Raw genomic sequence first — 18,810 nt, forward strand, 5'->3', positions numbered from 1 at the left:
TCTATACAGTATTACGCTATGTGTGTATCTTTCGCTCTTGCATGAATCTGGGGAACACTGCCAACTACTCTCCATACTCCTGAGACGGGTAAGATTCTCACCATTGCATGAAAGATCAACAGAGAGTCCAGGGATACCATTGATTATAAAGATCTCTTCCCTACACCTAAACAAGACGTAAACAAAGCACTCAGAGAATAGTATTCTGGAGGACAAAGACAGAACCACCTTTACCCACATAGAGCAGACAACTTACCTCATAAGGATTGAGGTCATATCTGGTAAGCAGGAAGTCTTACTTTTACATCCTTATTTAATACGCTATCCACAACAAGAAACCAACACAAACTGCGTCTGTCACGCCGCGCCGCTCTAGCCGTTGCTAGGGGCGCTGCGTCTCCTCCTCTGCTCGTTGTCAGGGGCAGTGTCGGCCCTGACGTCATCGCCGCACGCTCCGGATGCCATACGTACTTCAGAGGCGCCTATTTAAACCAGGAGAGAGCGATCGGTCACTGCCCAAGTATAGGTGTTTCTTTGTGTGCTCCTGGGTGTGACAGATCGTTCTTTCCTGTGCCTGTTATCGTTGCTGAACCTGCCTTCCTGACTACTCTACCTGCCTTAACCCTTAAACTGCTGGATTGTTTGCTGTTGCTGAACCTGCCTGTCTGACTACTCTACCTGCCTTAAAGGGACATAATACTCATATGCTAAATCACTTGAAACTGATGCAGTATAAATGCAGTATAAATGTAAAAAGCTGACAGGAAAATATCACCTGAGCATCTCTATGTAAAAAAGGAAGATATTTTACCTCACAATTTCCTCAGCTCAGCAGAGTAAGTTCTGTGTAAAAAGTTATACTTCAGCTGCAGGTAAAAAAGAAATGAACAGCAGCCAATCAGCATCAACAGTGCTGAGGTCATGAACTCTTACTGTGATCTCATGAGATTTGACTTAACTCTCATGAGATTTCATAGTAAGCTTCCTTTACCTGATTGGTAAAATAATATGAGAGTTCACGAGGCTCATCCTTTCAGCTGTCCCAGGACAGACACACTAAAATGCTGCTTAGAAATCCTTTACAATGGGAGGTGGCTACTGAGGAACTTTTTGAGGTAAAATATCTTTCTTTTTTACATAGAGATGTTCAGGTGATATTTTCTAGTCAGCTTTTTACAGCTATGCTGCATCACTTTCAAGTGTTTAAACATTTGGGTATTATGGCCCTTTAACCCTTACTCTGTTGGACTGTTTTACTGTTGCCAAACCCTGCCTGCCTGACCATTCTAGTAGTGTGCCCTTGGATTGCTTTACTGTTGCCAAACCCTGCCTGCCTGACTATTCTAGTGATTTATCCTTGGACTGCTCCACTGTTACCGCTGGGGACTGTCCTGCCTGTGGTGAGTGCTGCTCTCCTCATCTTACTAACTTTCTCTGCTCTGGGATATTCCCTATCATTCCGGCTCGACGCCGGGATAACAAGACTACTGGCCGAGTTCGGTCTGATAGAGGAGTATCCCACGAGCATTACAATGTCCTATTACCATCAAAGAACTGTTCTCTTTTTAATAAGACTAAAAGTTTTTTTATATATATACCAGAAAAATATACTATAGCAGAGCGCCATCCTACTATCATTGATTGCTCTTTCCTTACCATATACAGTATACCTGTATGTGTATATTTATAGTGTGTGTGTGTAAATATGCATGTATATACGGAATATGTTGGCGCTCTACAAATAACTGAATATGATAAAATATATATAAATATTATATATAAGGTAGAGCGCCTTCTCACCATCCGAGCAGCAACCAAGGTCCAGGCAAAAATCCTGAATATTTCACAAAAACTTGCACTTACTTGATTTTTAAATGTGCTTTATTGTGCACAAATATAAATCATATCGGTAACGTTTCGGGGATCTCACCCCTTCATCAGACTTATTTTACATACAATTTATATACATAATTGAATCAGTGATTTTAACCCCTTAAGGACCAGCGACGTACCCTGTATGTCGCTGGCCTTTTTTTGGGACTTGATTGTTTTATAGCGCGGTCTTGCCACCAGCGTTGAGACTGCTCTATTCCACAAAGCCTGCTGGAGGGAGGGCATTATTAGCGTGTTCTTGCTAGACTTGCGCTATTATGTCCTGAAAAAAGCCTTAACGACCAGTGACATACAGGGTACATTGTGGTCATTAAGGGGTTAAACCTTCAAATTACTTTGGACGTAGTTATTGGGGCTTTTAGTGTATTGAGCCAAACCACAGTACGTGCTGGAACTACAATAGCCACAAGCAATTCAATAGATGGATGGAGGGAATTAACCTTTTGCATATGGGTCAAAGCAGTGCTCACAAATCCTGCCACCTGGCCCAGTTTTTGTGGCAACCTCAAGACGAGGATTTGTCAAGACCAGCATTAAATCTATAAAAATATTTGTAATGAGAAGTGAAATTAGATCCAGTACCAAAGATGATCCAGTACTTGTTGAAGAAGTCAGAGCCCAGCAGTATTTATCATTTATTTTTCTTTCTCCAGAGAGCAGACGGCACGTGTGATATGAATTTCAAGAAGACAAAACATCGGGAGCAGATAATGAGGGCGCTGGAAGGCTTTGTTGAAGGGAATAAAAATATTTTGGTGAGTTTATAGACTATGAAATGCCCCTTTAAATCAGCTATGCTACCAACTGCCTTGTCTTTCCATTCTGCCTTAAAACATGGACATGATTAGACCCCAGACATTAAAGGAACATTATACACTAGATTTTTCTTTGTATTAATGTTTTGTAGATGATCCATTTATATAGCACATCTGGGTGTGTTTTTGTAAAAATTTATAGTTTTGCTTATTTGTAAATAACATTGTGCTGATTTTCAGACTTCTAACCAAGCCCTAAATTTTTAGATGTATACTGATGTATACAGACTTCAGACTGCTTCTGTTTGTGTAATAGGTCTATCCATATAGGGGGGAGGTTCTGCTTTTAGCCCCTTTTAGTGGGTGTCCCAGGCTAATCTCATCAACAGTGCTAAATTGGGAGCTTCTAAGTAAGTTTTTTAAAGGTTTTATGCTGTTTTTTATATCAGTACCTGTGCATATTCTTCTTTATAATAGTTACTAGTACACACAGTTAAATACAAATTGGTGTATACTGTCCCTTTAAAATTATGATTTTAGTTTGATATCCTCACAAGTATATTTGATTCCCTTATAAGATACCACCTCTGGTCTATCAAGTGGTTAGGAAATTAAAGGGACACTGAACCCAAATGTTTTCTTTTGTGATTCAGATAGAGCATGCAATTTTAAGCAGCTTTCTAATTTATTCCTATTATACATTTTTCTACGTTCTCTTGCTATCTTTATTTGAAAAAGAAGGCATCTAAGCTATTTTTTTGGTTCAGTACACTGGACAGAACTTGTTTATTGGTGAGTCAATTTATCCACCAATCAGCAAGAACAACCTAGGTTGTTCACTAAAAATGGTCCGGCATCTAATCTTACATTCTTGCATTTAAAAAAAGATACCAAGAGAATGAAGAAAATATGATAATAGGAGTAAATTAGAAAGTTGCTTAAAATTGCATGCTCTATCTGAATCATGAACGAAAAAAATTGGGTTCAGCGTCCCTTTAAGTCTAAACTTTTGTTCTTGTGTCCCTTTTTCTTGCTGTGTTCTCATGTGTTATATCTTCCATCTTGGTTTTCAGAGAAATTACGTAACCAGATTGAAAGAACTTCGCAACTTGCTGGAAAAGTCAGAGTTTTTCAGATGTCACGAGGTACGAATTCTGTTTTATTAAGTAGATGAACTGACGGTGTTGTATAGTGCTCAAAATATACAAAAATGTCTTACAATCTGGGAGTGTAAACAGATACCATGTTCCAGGGAGCTTACAATCTCGTAGTATAAAGGGAGACCCTGTTTCAAGGAGCTTACAATCTAGTAGGATAAACAGAGACCCTGTTCAAGGAGCTTACAATCTAGTAGGATAAACAGAGACCCTGTTCAAGGAGCTTACAATCTAGTAGGATAAACAGAGACCCTGTTCAAGGAGCTTACAATCTAGTAGGATAAACAGAGACCCTGTTCAAGGAGCTTACAATCTAGTAGGATAAACAGAGACCCTGTTCCAAGGAGCTTACAATCTAGTAGGATAAACAGAGACCCTGTTCAAGGAGCTTACAATCTAGTACGATAAACAGAGACCCTGTTTCAAGGAGCTTACAATCTAGTAGGATAAACAGAGACCCTGTTCCAAGGAGCTTACAATCTAGTAGGATAAACAGAGACCCTGTTCAAGGAGCTTACAATCTAGTAGGATAAACAGAGACCCTGTTCCAAGGAGCTTACGATCTAGTAGGATAAACAGAGACCCTGTTCAAGGAGCTTACAATCTAGTAGGATAAACAGAGACCCTGTTCAAGGAGATTACAATCTAGTAGGATACAGTGAGAACATGTCCCAAGAGCTTACAATCTAGTAGTATACAGTGAGAACATGTCCCAAGAGCTTACAATCTAGTAGTATACAGTGAGAACATGTCCCAAGAGCTTACAATCTAGTAGTATACAGTGAGAACATGTCCCAAGAGCTTACAATCTAGTAGTATACAGGGAGAACATGTCCCAAGAGCTTACAATCTAGTAGTATCTAGTAGTATACAGGGAGAACATGTCCCAAGAGCTTACAATCTAGTAGTATACAGGGAGAACATGTCCCAAGAGCTTACAATCTAGTAGTATACAGGGAGAACATGTCCCAAGAGCTTACAATCTAGTAGTATACAGGGAGAACATGTCCCAAGAGCTTACAATCTAGTAGTATACAGTGAGAACATGTCCCAAGAGCTTACAATCTAGTAGTATACAGTGAGAACATGTCCCAAGAGCTTACAATCTAGTAGTATACAGTGAGAACATGTCCCAAGAGCTTACAATCTAGTAGTATACAGTGAGAACATGTCCCAAGAGCTTACTGTCTAGTGCTGTAATGGTAGTCTCTGCCCTATAATGAGAGACACTGGATTTCTCTCATATGTTCCTGCGTATTAATAGATGTTCTACAGTGCAGGTCCCTCTGGGTAGCAGGGATGGCCCCTTTGTCAGTAAATTATAGGGATAAACCCCTGCTTATACTGGTAGTGAGCACCTATATCCCTGCATCTTTTCTAAGTTTTTATATTATTATTTCTGGGCAACCATGAACTTTCCTCCTCTCTCCCTTTGCACGAGTCTCTAGGTGTGGCCTTTTGTTTAATGCTATTCTGAGACTGGAAAGCGTAAGATATTTTTAGAGCCATAAACTTAAGATTGAAAGGAAACAGGGAAGTGGTTTTGCTAGTTTTAACCCCTGAATTCCTCGGCCATACAAAGACCATGTATATTTATTTTACACTCACAATGTTCGTGATTTTATTTTACAATTTACGGTTTTAAATCAAATTTTGCAGTGAAATCTGCATTATGCTTCAATTAACGAACAATTTGGGAACTTAAGGGACAGTCTATTTGAAAATTGTTATTATTTAAAAGATAGATAATCCCTTTATTACCCATTCCCCAGTTTTTCCATAACTAACAGTTATATTAATAGTAGGCGATAAGCCTGCCCAGAGGACAGTCTATGTTAAAAAGAATCAAAACCCCCAAGCTAATTTTACTAAAAAATAAAAAAATTAAAATTACAGAAGAAAATAAACAAAGCTATCCAAAATTTTAAAAAAAAGTAAATGTAAACTAATACCCCTATAAAAACACCCCCTAATCTAATACTAATCTACCAATAGCCCTCAAAAAGGGCCTTTTTTGTTAAACAGCTCTTTTACTTACAAAAATGACCAATTACCCCCTAATAACCGTACCCCCCCACCCCAAATAAATAAAAACTAACACTAAAAAAACTACCTATTGCTCCAGCTCTTTTACTGCCCTTAAAAGGGCAATCAGCTCTTTTACAGCCCATTAAATCCCTAATCTTAAAAATAATTTTTTTTTAAAAAAAATCCTAAAACTGAAGTCCAGCGGAGAAGGTCTTCTTCCAGGCGGCTCCGTCATCTTCTATCTTCATCCTGTGCGAAGGCGACGCTGGTCTTCCCCGATGCGCGGATCTGGAGCGGCAGCTCTCAGCGGTGGTGTGGAGGCTCCTCTTCATCCGATGTCCGTCGTACACTTAAGATTGAATGCAAGGTACTGCATTCAATTTGGGGAACCTTGCATTCCTATTGACTGAAATTTTGGCCAATAGGATGAGAACTACTGAAATCCTATTGGCTGTTCGAATCGGCCAATAAGATTTCAGTAGCTCTCATCCTATTGGCTGATTTCAAAATTTCAGCCAATAGGAATACAAGGTACCCCAATATGGAGTACCTTGCATTCAATCTTCAGTGTGCGATGGACGATCGCATGAAGAGGAGCCTCCACGCCACTGAGGATACAAGCATCGCTGCCTTCGCTCCGGATGAAGATAGAAGATGATGGAGCCGCCTGGAAGAAGACCTTCTCCGCCGGACTTCAGGAACGGTGAGTACCTATTTGGGGATTTAGGGATTTAATAGGCTGGAAAAGAGCTGATTGCCCTTTTAAGGGCAATGTCCGTACAAATGACCATACCTTTAGGGGCAATGGGTAGTTTAAGTTTTTTTGGTGGTAGTTTTTTTTATTTTGGGGGGTTTGGTGGGTGGGGGTTTTTTTACTGTTAAGGGTGACTTATTCATTTTTGGTAAATTAGGGCAAAAAAGAATACCAAGAAAACAAAGCAAATTTGATGGTAAAAGTAAATTGAAAACTTGTTTAAAAGTGCATGAAATCATGAAAGTTTAATTTTGATTAGACTGTCCCTTTATGAACTATTCCTTTTTTTCTCAGGTGGTCGGCAGCTCACTCCTGTTTGTCCATGACTCTTCAGAGCTGGCCAAAGTTTGGATGATCGACTTTGGAAAAACTGTACAGCTACCTTGCAAGCAGACACTAAACCATCGGTCTCCATGGGTGGAAGGGAACCGGGAGGATGGATACCTCTGGGGGCTGGACAACCTCATTAAAATATTTGAAGACCTGGTGCAGGACTGAGGAGATGCAACTTAAAAAAACTATTGCGACTTTGTACTTGCTCCCATAATGCACTGCGCCAAAGGGCATACTGGAACACCCTTATTTGTTCTGCTTGTTGTCACATTTGGCCTATAAAAGGCTACTAGCAGATGACATCCAAATTCACGCCCGATGGAATTCACTCTACAGAATAATCTCATTTTTAACTGAATGTCATTTTAAGCTGTTATATAATTATTTTATTTAAGTTTGTATATTCTTTGAGAACACTGGAAATATTGTACATAGATTTTAAAGCTATATTGTTAGCAAGTTTATCTCTTCTTTTTTTAATGTATATATTATTTTTTAGTATTGCAATTTTAAAACGATTGGATTTGTGGTGTTTTTTTTATATATATATTTTTTAATGCACTCCACCTTAATAAGGTGGACATTTTCTATTTTGTTCCAATGACCTCTTGAGGAACCGCAACAATTTTTTTTAAAATTATTTGTTAACCAAAGTAAATGGGACTGGCAAGAAATGTCAGTTAAAATGCTTCTCGCGGAGCTTAAATGTGCCTACTGGTTATTGTAACTCAGCAGTAGTATTTTATTTTCAACATTAATCTCCAAGCATGGTCATAGTTAAAAGTGTTTGGGGGGTCAAATTCTGTCTCGTTATCAAAATAATGTAAACTGATTAACGTTCTCTCCAATGTGTTTTATACCCTTATGTTTACTACTGCATAAAATTACACTACCACTGTTATCCTTTTGAAATAATTATCTATATTTCTTAAGTATTTAAAGAATATAATAAATGTTCCATTTTGTCTTATTTTAAAGGGATACTAAACCTAATTTCTCCTGTTAAGTGTAGTCAGTCCACGGGTCATCATTACTTATGGGATATTAACTCCTCCCCAACAGGAAGTGCAAGAGGATCACCCAAGCAGAGCTGCTATATAGCTCCTCCCCTCTACGTCACACCCAGTCATTCTCTTGCACCCAACTAATAGATAGGATGTGTGAGAGGACTTTTTCCAAATTTTACAAATTTGACACTTTTGCTTCTTCGGAGGCTGTTTTTGGGAGAAAGGTTCTTCAGGCAGTGGTTCCTTCCGTATAGAGATCCTGCCTGTCCCTCCCGTCATCCGTATACTTAGCTTTGGTATTGGTATCCCATAAGTAATGATGACCCGTGGACTGACTACACTACAGGAGAAAGGAATTTATCAGGTAAGCATAAATTATGTTTTTTTTCTTTAATGATTCCGATAGAGCATGCAATTTTAAGCAACATTCTAATTTACTCCTATGATCAATTTTTCTAAGTTATCTTGCTATCTTTAATTAAAAAGCAGGAATGTAAAGCTTAGGTTCAGCACCCTGGATAGCGCTTGCTGATTGGTGGCTATATTTAGTCACCAATAAGCAAGCGTAACCCAGGTTCTGAACCAAAAATGGTCCGGCTCCTAAGCTTTACATTCCTGCTTTTTGACTAAAGATGGCAAGAGAACGAAGAAATTAGAAAGTTGCTTAAAATTGCATGTTCTATCTGAATCATTACAGAAAAAAATTAGGTTTATTATCCCTTTAACTTTCTTCTGCATCCTGAACTATGTTTGCTGTTCGCCTCCCTATTACAGCTAGCTAAATCACATGGTACAGTTTCAAGATTGAAAGGGGGCAGAACCAACATTGGGTCCCAGAACTGCACTTTTATACAATATGGTGCATGTTGAAGGAAGTTTAAATAAGACAATTTGTTACTGTGAAATGACAATCAAAATAACAGTATTCCCTATAAATAAACAGATATAGTGATGCAGCATTAAAGGGTATATGGCCGTATATGATTAAGAAACATAATACAATGGGGCATCAATTAATAACACTATTAACCCTTACATATATTACATGTAAACCAAAATTAGGATTTTGTTTATGCAGAATAAGTGATTTTTGTATCTAAATCTCTAGCATTAATTGTAAAATAAGTGAAACTTTCAGGTATGTGTGGTTTATAAACTACACATTACTAAACACTGTGTAAGTAATAGTGTTAATAGAAACAAGATATTAATCACTTTCTTGCGCATCCTGGTCATATTGACTATTTAGCCAAGAAGCTTTAAGGCCGTAGAAGTCTGACGTTGGGAACTTCACATTCTAGCTTGTACATAGTTGTGGTAACAAAGTTAAATGACCATATTTTATTACTTTTAGTATTTTTTTGTAATACTAAAACGACTATGGTTTTCTGGATATAATGTAATATTTTTTTATGGTGTGCGTGAAGATCCAACACTTAACTGGAAAATAGCGTTTATCCCCTTGGTTAAAGCACATTGTGTTATGGCAAAGAAAGAGTTAACTGTCTTATTACCAACATAAAAAGGTCGGCTGAAAAACTGATTTTCAAATTTAACTAAGAACCCAACAAACTGATCAAGCACAGGAGCCAACCAAAAAAAATAAAAAAGATGGAGCCTAGCAAGTTTTTGTATATGGAATGATCTAAGTAATTAGGCAATTAACTCCATGGCTTTGTCAATTCCTCATTTAACCCCTTCACACCCTTAGGACGTTCAATGCCGTCCTAACTGTGCTGGGCTTTAGCGTCGTTAGGACGGCATGGAACATCCTAGCCGCTTGGCTGTCCTGGAGCCATAGCGGCTTGGTAAATGGAATTGCAGGCTGGAGGGCGTGCCTAGAGTCATAGGCACTCCTACCTGACACAATCCCATCATTTAACCCCTTGAGTGCTAATGACAGCTCTGAGCCGTCACAGAGTTTCCCACTCTGGTGCTAATGACGGCTCAGAGCCGTCACTAGCACTCTCCCAACTTGAGGGAGATCTGGGGGCTCCCACCCGTTCCTACCCCAGCGATCGGTGCTGTATAATGACAGGCATCGCCAGGGCTTCCCGTTTTGCGTGGTGACGTCACACGCAATAACGTGATGACGTCACTGCGCAACTTTATTTAACATTAACAATGTTAAATATAAGAGCAGGGGGCATGCTGCTTAGAAGCCTGTATCTCAGGCATCTAAGCAGCTACAGACCCCCAAGACCCACCATTGGAAAGGTAATCACCTAACCTTTCCAACAGTGTAAGTCTTGGGGATCTGAAATAAATAAAATAAAAAAGTAAAAAAACCCTTTAAAAAACCTTAGCACCCTGGTGGGAAAGTGCTTAGCACTCAAAGGGTTAAATCACACGATCGCATGGCCTATCGCGTGATTTCAATTTTTACTTATTTGTTTACATCGGGTGTAGACAAATAAGTCCCAGCGGGAAAGGGTTAACTTACTTAGACTGGAAGAAGATAAATATTTGGGTACTGATGCAAATTTTCCTATTATGGTGAGATGGAAGACCTTTTGCAGTGTTAAAGGGACGGTAATCAATTCTTGCTTTTGTATAACCTGCAAAAAGTAAATGGTGTAACCTGCAAACAGCATGTTTAGGCAATTTGCAGCAGTTTGAAAACTGGTTACAGAGTTTACTTTTTGGCCTCTCTACACTCTGTGCAAACTTTATACTAAAGCAACACGTGTTTAAAGGGATAGGAAACCCAAAATAATTATTTTGTGATTCAGACAAAGCATACCGTTTTAAAGAAAGTTTCCAATTTACTTCTATTATCTGATTTTTTTATTGTAACTCTTTGTTGAATACATGGCAGGAAACAGTGCTGCCATCTAGTGCTCTTGCAAATGGATAGCATTCTTACAAAACTGCTGCCATATAGTGCGCCAGACACGTGCACACTCCTGGGCTTATGTCCCTGCTTTCTTTCCAATGGCATGAAGAGTCCAAGATTCAATTACTAGTGGGAAATCAACTCCTGGCCACCAGGAGGAGGCAAAGACACCCCAGCAAAGCTTAAGTATCCCTCCCACTTCCCATACTCCCCAGTCATTCTTTGCCTCTGTACAAGGAGGAAGCGAAGATAGTGCTGTGAAGAAAAATTGAACTAAGTCCTTTAATAAGTAACTTCCCTTCAAGTAGGACTGGGGTAATGCTGTGTCCATGTAAGAGTTTTGGTAGCTGTTAGAGGTCGCAGGGAGGGTTCTCTATTACAATAAATACCAAGAGTATAATGAAAATGTTTAAAATTGCATGTTCTATCTGAATCTTAATATAAAAATAATGGGTTTCATGTCCCTTTAATGTTCTTTTATCTCTGGCAGTAAATATTTTGATGGTCGTATCGTATTTGAAAGCAGAAATGGTCATTTCTGGCGTTATGTTTTTAATACAGATAAACATACTTTAGGTCTCTAAAACAGGTTTTCTGTTATCCTCCGCCATTCCAACAATGTATTTTCTTGCTGTTCTTAGAGCAATAATATTTCATATGGATAATAAAACGAAATCCATTTTTGTTAACATATATATTGTTTTGGATTTGCCCTGTTATATATATTTTTATAATAAAAAAAAAGGAAAACAAAGTTAAACTAGTTCTCATTTTTGTGTGAGTTTTTTACTACAGTGATATATAAATCAATTTAAGTGGTCTTGTCCACAAGCACAGATTTCTGCACCAGTTTTAATTGAGTTGTTTTAAGTACTCTTACAGGGACGTTCCAGTCAAAATTGAAATGCACATAGATGAATATTTGAGTTGAAACATATTTCCAATACATAAAATGTGTCCCACTGAAGAGAAGTTCACATAATAAAGGCCCAGCGCTACGGAATTTGGCGGCGCTATACAAATAAATGATAATAATTAAAGCGCCAGTTCAGACTTCCATCCATTTAATTGTTTAAAAAGATAGATAATCCCTTTATTACCCATTCCATAGTTCTGCATAACCAACACAGTTATAACAAAATTTATGCTTACCTGATAAATTTCTTTCTTCACACGGATATGGAGAGTCCACAATGTCATTCAATTACTAGTGGGAATATCACTCCTGGCCAGCAGGAGGAGGCAAAGAGCACCACAGCAAAGCTGTTAAGTATCACTCCCCTACCCATAATCCCCAGTCATTCGACCAAAGGGAAAAAGAATAACACAAAGGTGTAGAGGTGCCTGAGGTTTAGACAAAATTAACTGTCTTAATAAAGGGTGGGTTGTGGACTCTCCATATCTGGAAACAAAGAAATTTATCAGGTAAGCATAAATTTTGTTTTCTTTCCTAAGATATGGAGAGTCCACAACGTCATTCAATTACTAGTGGGAACCAATACCCAAGCTAGAGGACACAGAATGAACAGGGAGGAAGAACAAGACAGGCAGACCTAAACAGAAAGCACCACCGCTTGAAGAACCTTTCTCCCAAAATAGGCCTCAGCCGAGGCAAAAGTATCACATTTTGAAAAAGTATGCAGACAGGACCAAGTTGTAGCCTTGCAAAGCTGTTCCACAGAAGCTTCATCTTTGAAAGCCCAAGAAGAGGAGACAGCCCTAGTGGAATGAGCTGTAATTCTCTCAGGAGGCTGCTATCCAGCAGTCTCATAAGCAAAACGAATCATACTTCTCAACCAGAGGGAAAGAGAAGTAGAAGTAGCCTTCTGACCCTTACGCTTTCCTGAGAAACAACCACACAGGGCAGAAGACTGGCCAAAATCCTTAGTCGTCTGTATGTAGAATTTTAGAGAACGCAAAACATCCAAGTTGTGCAACAGACGTTCTTCATGGGAAGAAGGATTGGGACAGAGAGAAGGAACAACAATTCCCTGATTAATATTTCTATCCGAAACCACTTTAGGAAGAAACCCCAATTTAGTATGAAGAACCGCCTTATCTGCATGAAAGATAAGGCGAATCACACTGCAAAGCCGAGAGTTCCAAAACTCTCAGAGCAGAACAGATAGCAATAAGAAACAAAACCTTCCAAGATAGAAACTTAATATCTATGGAATGTTTTGGCTCAAACAGAGCCTGCTGCAAAACTTTAAGAACAAGGTTAAGGCTCCAAGGAGGAGCAACAGGTTTAAATACAGGCCTGATTCTGACCAGGGCCTGACAAAAAGATTGAACATTTGGCACATCCGCCAGACGCTTGTGTAACAAAATAGATAATGCAGAAATCTGACCTTTCAGAAAACTGACTGACCACCCTTTCTCCAGACCTTCCTGGAGAAAAGACAAAATTCTAGGAATCCTGACCCTACTCCAAGAGTAGACCTTAGATTCACACCAATAAAGGTATTTACACCATACCATATGGTACATTTTTTGAGTAACAGCTTGCGAGCCTGGATCATGGTCTAAACTAAGTGTTTAATTTCCAAGCAGTCAGCTTCAGAGAAACAAGTTTTGGATTGAGGAATGGACCCTGAGTTAGAAGGTCCTTCCTCAGAGGCAACCTCCAAGGCGGCCGAGAAGACATCTTCACTAAGTCTGCATACCAGATCCTGCGAGACCATGCAGGAGCTATTAGAATTACAAATGCTCTCTCTTGTTTGATACAAGCAATAACTCGTGGGAGTAGCGCAATTGGAGGAAACAGGTATGCTAGAACGAAATCTCAAGGAACCGCCAGAGCATCTATCAGAGCAGCCTGAGGATCTCTTGACTTTGAACCGTACCTTGGAAGCTTGGCGTTCTGCTGAGACGCCATCAGATCCAACTCCGCCCCCCCCCCCATTTGAGGGTTAACCTGGAGAACACCTATGGATGGAGAGCCCACTCCCCGGTGTGAAATGTCTGTCTGCTCAGGAAATCCGCTACCCAGTTGTCCACTCCAGGAATGTGTATGGCAGATAGACAACAATTGTGAGCTTCCGCCCACTGAATAATCCGTGCCACCTCCTTCATGGCTAAAGAAATCCGAGTTCATTCCTGGTGGTTGATGTAAACTGAAGTGATGTTGTCTGACTGAAACCTGATAAAATGGGCTAAGGACATTTGAGGCCAAGCTATCAGAGCATTGTAAATCGCTCTCAACTCCCAGATGTTTATGGGGAGAGCAGACTCCTCCCGAGTCCATAGTCCCTGCACCTTTAACAAGTCCCAGACTGCTCCCCAGCTTAGCAAGCTGGCGTCCATGGTCACAATCACGCAGGAAAGGTCTCCAGAAGCTTGTGCCCTGAGACAGATGGTCCTGAGAAAGCCACCACAGAAAAGAGTCTCTTGTCGACTGGTCTAGATCTATCCTCTGAGACAGATCCGAATGGTTTCTTCCATTGTCTGAGCATGCATAATTGCAGAGCTCTCAAATGGAATTGAGCAAATGGAATGATGTCCATGGAAGCGACCATCAGACCAATTACCTATACATTGAGCCACTGATGGCCAAACAGTAGACTGAAGAGAGAGGCAAGAGGAGAGAATTTAGGATTTTCTGAACTCTGTCAGAAAAAAATTTCATAGATAGGGAATCTATTATGATCCCTAAGAAAACCACCCTTGTAGCTGGAACAAGGGAACTCTTTTCCAGATTCACTTTCCAACCGTGGGAATGTAGAAAAGACAACAAGATCTCTGTATGAGAGTTTACTTGTTGAAAAGATGGCGCCTGAACCAATATGCCGTCTAGGTATGGTGCCACTGCAATTCCCTGAGACCTGATCACTGCCAAGAGAGCCCCCAGAACCTTTGAGAAAATTCTAGGAGCTGTGGCAAGGCCAAACGGAAGAGCCACAAACTGAAAGTGTCTAGAAAGGCGAATCTAATGAATTTGTGATGATCCCTGTGGATGAAAACATGAAGACACGCATCCTTCAGGTCAATAGTCATCATGAACTGACCCTCTTGGACCAAAGGAAGTATGGAACGAATGGTTTCCATTTTGAAGGACGGTACTCTGAGAAACTTGTAGAGGCACTTTAGGTTGAAAATGGGTTGAAAGGTTCCCTCATTTTTGGAAACCACGAACAGATTTGAATAGAATCCTAGACCCTGTTCCCTTACTGGAACAATCACTCCCAGGGAGGAAAGGTCCTAAACGCAGTTCAAGAATGCCTCTCTTTTTACCTGGTCTGCAGATAATCTTGAGAAGTGGAATCTGCCCCCGGGAAAGAAAGTTTTGAATTCTATTTTGTAACCCTGAGATACTATGTCCACAGCCCAAGGATCTGGGACATCTCGTCTCCACGCTTGACAAAACAGGGAAAGTCTGCCCCCCACTTGATCCGAACCCAGACCGGGGACCGACCCTTCATGCTGACTTAGACTCAGCTGAGGGTTTGTTTGATTGCTTCCCCTTATTTCAAGACTGGTTGGGCTTCCAAGAAGACTTGGACTGCTCCTGCTTGGAAGAGGGAGAAGAAGACTTTTGACCTTTGAAGTTACGAAAGGAACGAAAATTACTTTGACGTCCTTTGAGTCTGTTCTTCTTGTCTTGCAGTAGAAAAGACCCTTTCCCACCCGTAATATCAGAATTTTTTTCTGCCAGACCAGGTCCGAGCAAGGTCTTCCCCTTGTAAGGAAGCACCAGAAGCTTGGACTTAGCGGTAACATCAGCTAACCAAGATTATAGCCACAATGCCCTGCGGGCTAGGACAGTGAAGCCAGACATCTTGGCTCCCAGTCTAATAACTTGCATGTTAGCATCAGAAATAAAGGAATTGGCTAGTTTGAGAGCCCTAATCCTATCTTGTATCTCCTCCAACAGAGTCTCTCTTAAAATTGATTCAGACAAGGCGTTGCAACAATAAGATGCCGCACTTGCTACTGTGGCAATACAAACTGCAGGTTGCCATTGAAGACCTTGATGAACATATATCTTCTTCAAATAAGCGTCCAGCTTTTTGTCCAAGGGATCCTTAAAAGAGCATCTATCCTCTATAGGATTATAGTTCTCTTAGCCAGAGTAGAAATAGCCCCTTCTACTTTAGACACTGTGCGCTAAGAATCTTTAATGGAGTCAGCAACAGGAAACATGTTTTTAAATACGGGAGACGGGGAGAAAGGAATCCTCCCTGGCTTCTCCCATTCCTGTGAAATAATCTCCATCACACAGTCTGGGAAAGGAAAACTTCCACAGAGGAAGGAACATCATAGTGTTTATTAAGTTTACTAGATTTCTTAGGGTTGACAACGACAGAAGTATCGGAGTCGTCCAAAATAGCCAATACCTCTTTTAACAGTAAACGAAGGTGTTCAAGCTTAAATCTTTAGTTTACTTCTTCAGTATCAGATGAAGGAATAATACTGTCCGATTCTGAGATTTCACCCTCAGAGGCTACCGACGTATCCTCCTCATAAGAATTATGAGGGAGTGCAACCTGCGTAGCAGTAGGTGGAACAGAAACCTTACTATCTGAATGTCTAATTTTCCTCTTGAGTTTTCCCAGCATAGGAAAAGCAGATAATGCCACAGATACCGCAGAAGATATCTGTGCAGCAAAATCTGCAGGCAAATAAACTCCTCCAGGAGGCTGTGAGGAACTGCAGGGCACTGTATGTGACGCCATAGAGGCTTGGGACGTTTGAGGATAAAGCTGTGGCATTGCCTGAACAGCATCACCCTGAGAGACATTTGGCTCAGAGGGCAACAATTTATCTTTAAATTAAAGTGTTCTAGCTAAGCATGCAGCACAGAATTGCATAGGCAAAAAAATTTGTGCCTCTAGGCATAACAAGCATTTGTCAAAAAACAGTCTTGGTCCATGTCCATAATACTAAATAAAAAATCCCCCAAAATTGTAGAAATGTTTTAAATACACTGTCACTTTAAGAATTTGGCTGCCAGAAGTCTCTAAAACAATTGTATAGTAGATGACACTGAAAAGACTGAAATTCAATGACGCCGCTCCGTGAATATCCGACAGCAGAGAGAAGTCACATGACCGGCAGAGAGAGAAAAATATGCAGCAAGTAAAAAGGCACGCATTTTCCTCTGCCTACAACATAAGATGCAAGTAGCTGCAGCTGGTTTCATACTCAAGCAGTTTGTCAGTTAGCCTGTTCTAGCTAAGCAAGCAAAGAAAACCAACTGCCAAATTATAAGTTTATACATAAATCCCTGTATAAAACATAAGCCACACACATACTAATAAAGTATTTCAACAAAATTAGCCCAAAGAGGAAAAACGTCCCAATAAAGGGAAGATTAACCCCTAGTCTCAACCCACATAATGTGCCTGCCCACTGCCAAATAGAATCCTGTATAAAGGATTTTAAAAATGTCCCCATCTACTGCATATGACATATTCTTCTGAACTGCAAGTCTCCAAGACCTAGAAGACAATAGCACTTACCTGCAGTCTAGCTGTCCGACAGGAAGACAGCTCACAAGGCATTAAAGGACACATACTCCTTACAGAGACCTGTAGAAAAAGAAAGAACAGAGTAACCAACTCTTGCTTTCTGTACCAGGGGCAGCAATATGTTAGGAAACAAAGCAAGGACTACCTCACAACTTCCTAACTGCTTAAAAGCCACCACTACTCTACTGAAGACATTGAGGTGGACTCAGCTAAACCCAAATCCTTGCTTGCAGTGAAAAGTACCCGAAAAAGGAATTCATTTCTTCAGACACCAAACTTCACCTTCTCCATTGACAGAGGCAAAAAGAATATGACTGGGGATTATGGGTAGGGGAGTGACACTTAAAGGGACAGTAAAGTCAAAACTAAACGTTCATGATTCAGATAGGGCAGGCAATTTTAAACAACTTTCCAATTTACTTTTATCATCAAATTTGCTTTGTTCCCTTGGTGGTATTTTTGAAAAGCTAAACCTAGCTAGGCTCAAACTGATTTCTAAACAGTTGAAAACCGCCTCCTAGCTCAGAGCATTTTGAAAGTTTTTCACAGTTATACTGTGCTAGTTCACATGTGTCATATAGATAACATTGTGCTCACTCCCGTGAAGTTATTTAGGAGTTTTCACTGATTGACTACACTGCATGTCTGTCAAAGGCACTTAGATAAGGAGGGTGTCTGCAAAGGCTTAGATACAAGGTAATCACAGAGATAAAAAGTATATTAATATAACTGTGTAGGTTATGCAAAAACGGGGAATGGGTAATAAAGGGATTATCTAGCTTTTTAAATATGAAAATTTTTGGTGTAGACTGTCCCTTTAACAACTTTGCTGTGGTGCTCTTTGCCTCCTCCTGCTGGCCAGGAGTGATATTCCCACTAGTAATTCAATGACGTTGTTGACTCTCCATATCTTAAAAAATAAATTAATATATTTTTTTACCTCTGTGATTACCTTGTAGCTAAGCATCTGCAGACCGCCTCCTTATCTCAGTTCTTTTGACAGACTTGCATTTTAGCCAATCAGCGCTGACTCCTAGGTAACTCCATGTGCGTGAGCACAATGCTATTTATATGAAACACATGAACTAACGCCCTCTAGTTGTGAAAAATTGTCAAATGCATTCAGATAAGAGGTGGCCTTCAATGGCTAAGAAATTAGCATATGAGCCAACTAGGTTTGGCTTTAAACTAAGAATACCAAGAGAACAAAGCACAATTTTATGATAAAAGTAAATTGGAAAGTTGTTTAAAATGACATGCCCTAGCGGAGTCTTGAAAGTTTATTTTTTACTAGACTGTCCCTTTAAAAACACATCAAGGATCAGCTTTTCTCTAAATGAAAATCCAGGATACTGCAAAAGAATAAAAAGAGAAGGTGCTCCAATGGTATAGTATTTCACTGCTCCTCTCCACCACACACAGCCTCTAATACACGAGGGAAGAATACTCACTATTTGAAATGCACTATAGTAATTACAATATAGGCAAATTTTTGCTAGAGCCCAGGCAATTTTTCATAATATATCCATTGATGATTCTGTTCAATTTTAGCTTTTCAATATAATTATGATATCCAA

At 39.9% G+C, this 18,810-nt stretch overlaps 2 protein-coding genes across 2 annotated transcripts in view; one reads left to right on the top strand and one right to left on the bottom strand.

Annotated features, from left to right (window-relative positions):
* Window positions 1–11,517, top strand: part of ITPKC (inositol-trisphosphate 3-kinase C) — a 79,830-nt gene extending 68,313 nt beyond the window's left edge. The window contains exons 5-7 of the mRNA XM_053721783.1: window positions 2,547–2,648; window positions 3,722–3,793; window positions 6,882–11,517. Coding sequence (XP_053577758.1) covers window positions 2,547–2,648; window positions 3,722–3,793; window positions 6,882–7,085 — 378 coding nt within the window. The 3' untranslated portion in view covers window positions 7,086–11,517. The remainder of the gene's footprint in view (window positions 1–2,546; window positions 2,649–3,721; window positions 3,794–6,881) is intronic.
* ACTMAP (actin maturation protease) overlaps window positions 1–18,810 on the bottom strand; it is an 82,374-nt gene that overhangs the window by 2,958 nt on the left and 60,606 nt on the right. The gene's annotated exons all lie outside the window — the stretch shown is intronic.

Source organism: Bombina bombina, chromosome 7, assembly GCF_027579735.1.
Source record: "Bombina bombina isolate aBomBom1 chromosome 7, aBomBom1.pri, whole genome shotgun sequence".
Classification (NCBI taxonomy): Eukaryota; Metazoa; Chordata; class Amphibia; order Anura; family Bombinatoridae; genus Bombina; species Bombina bombina.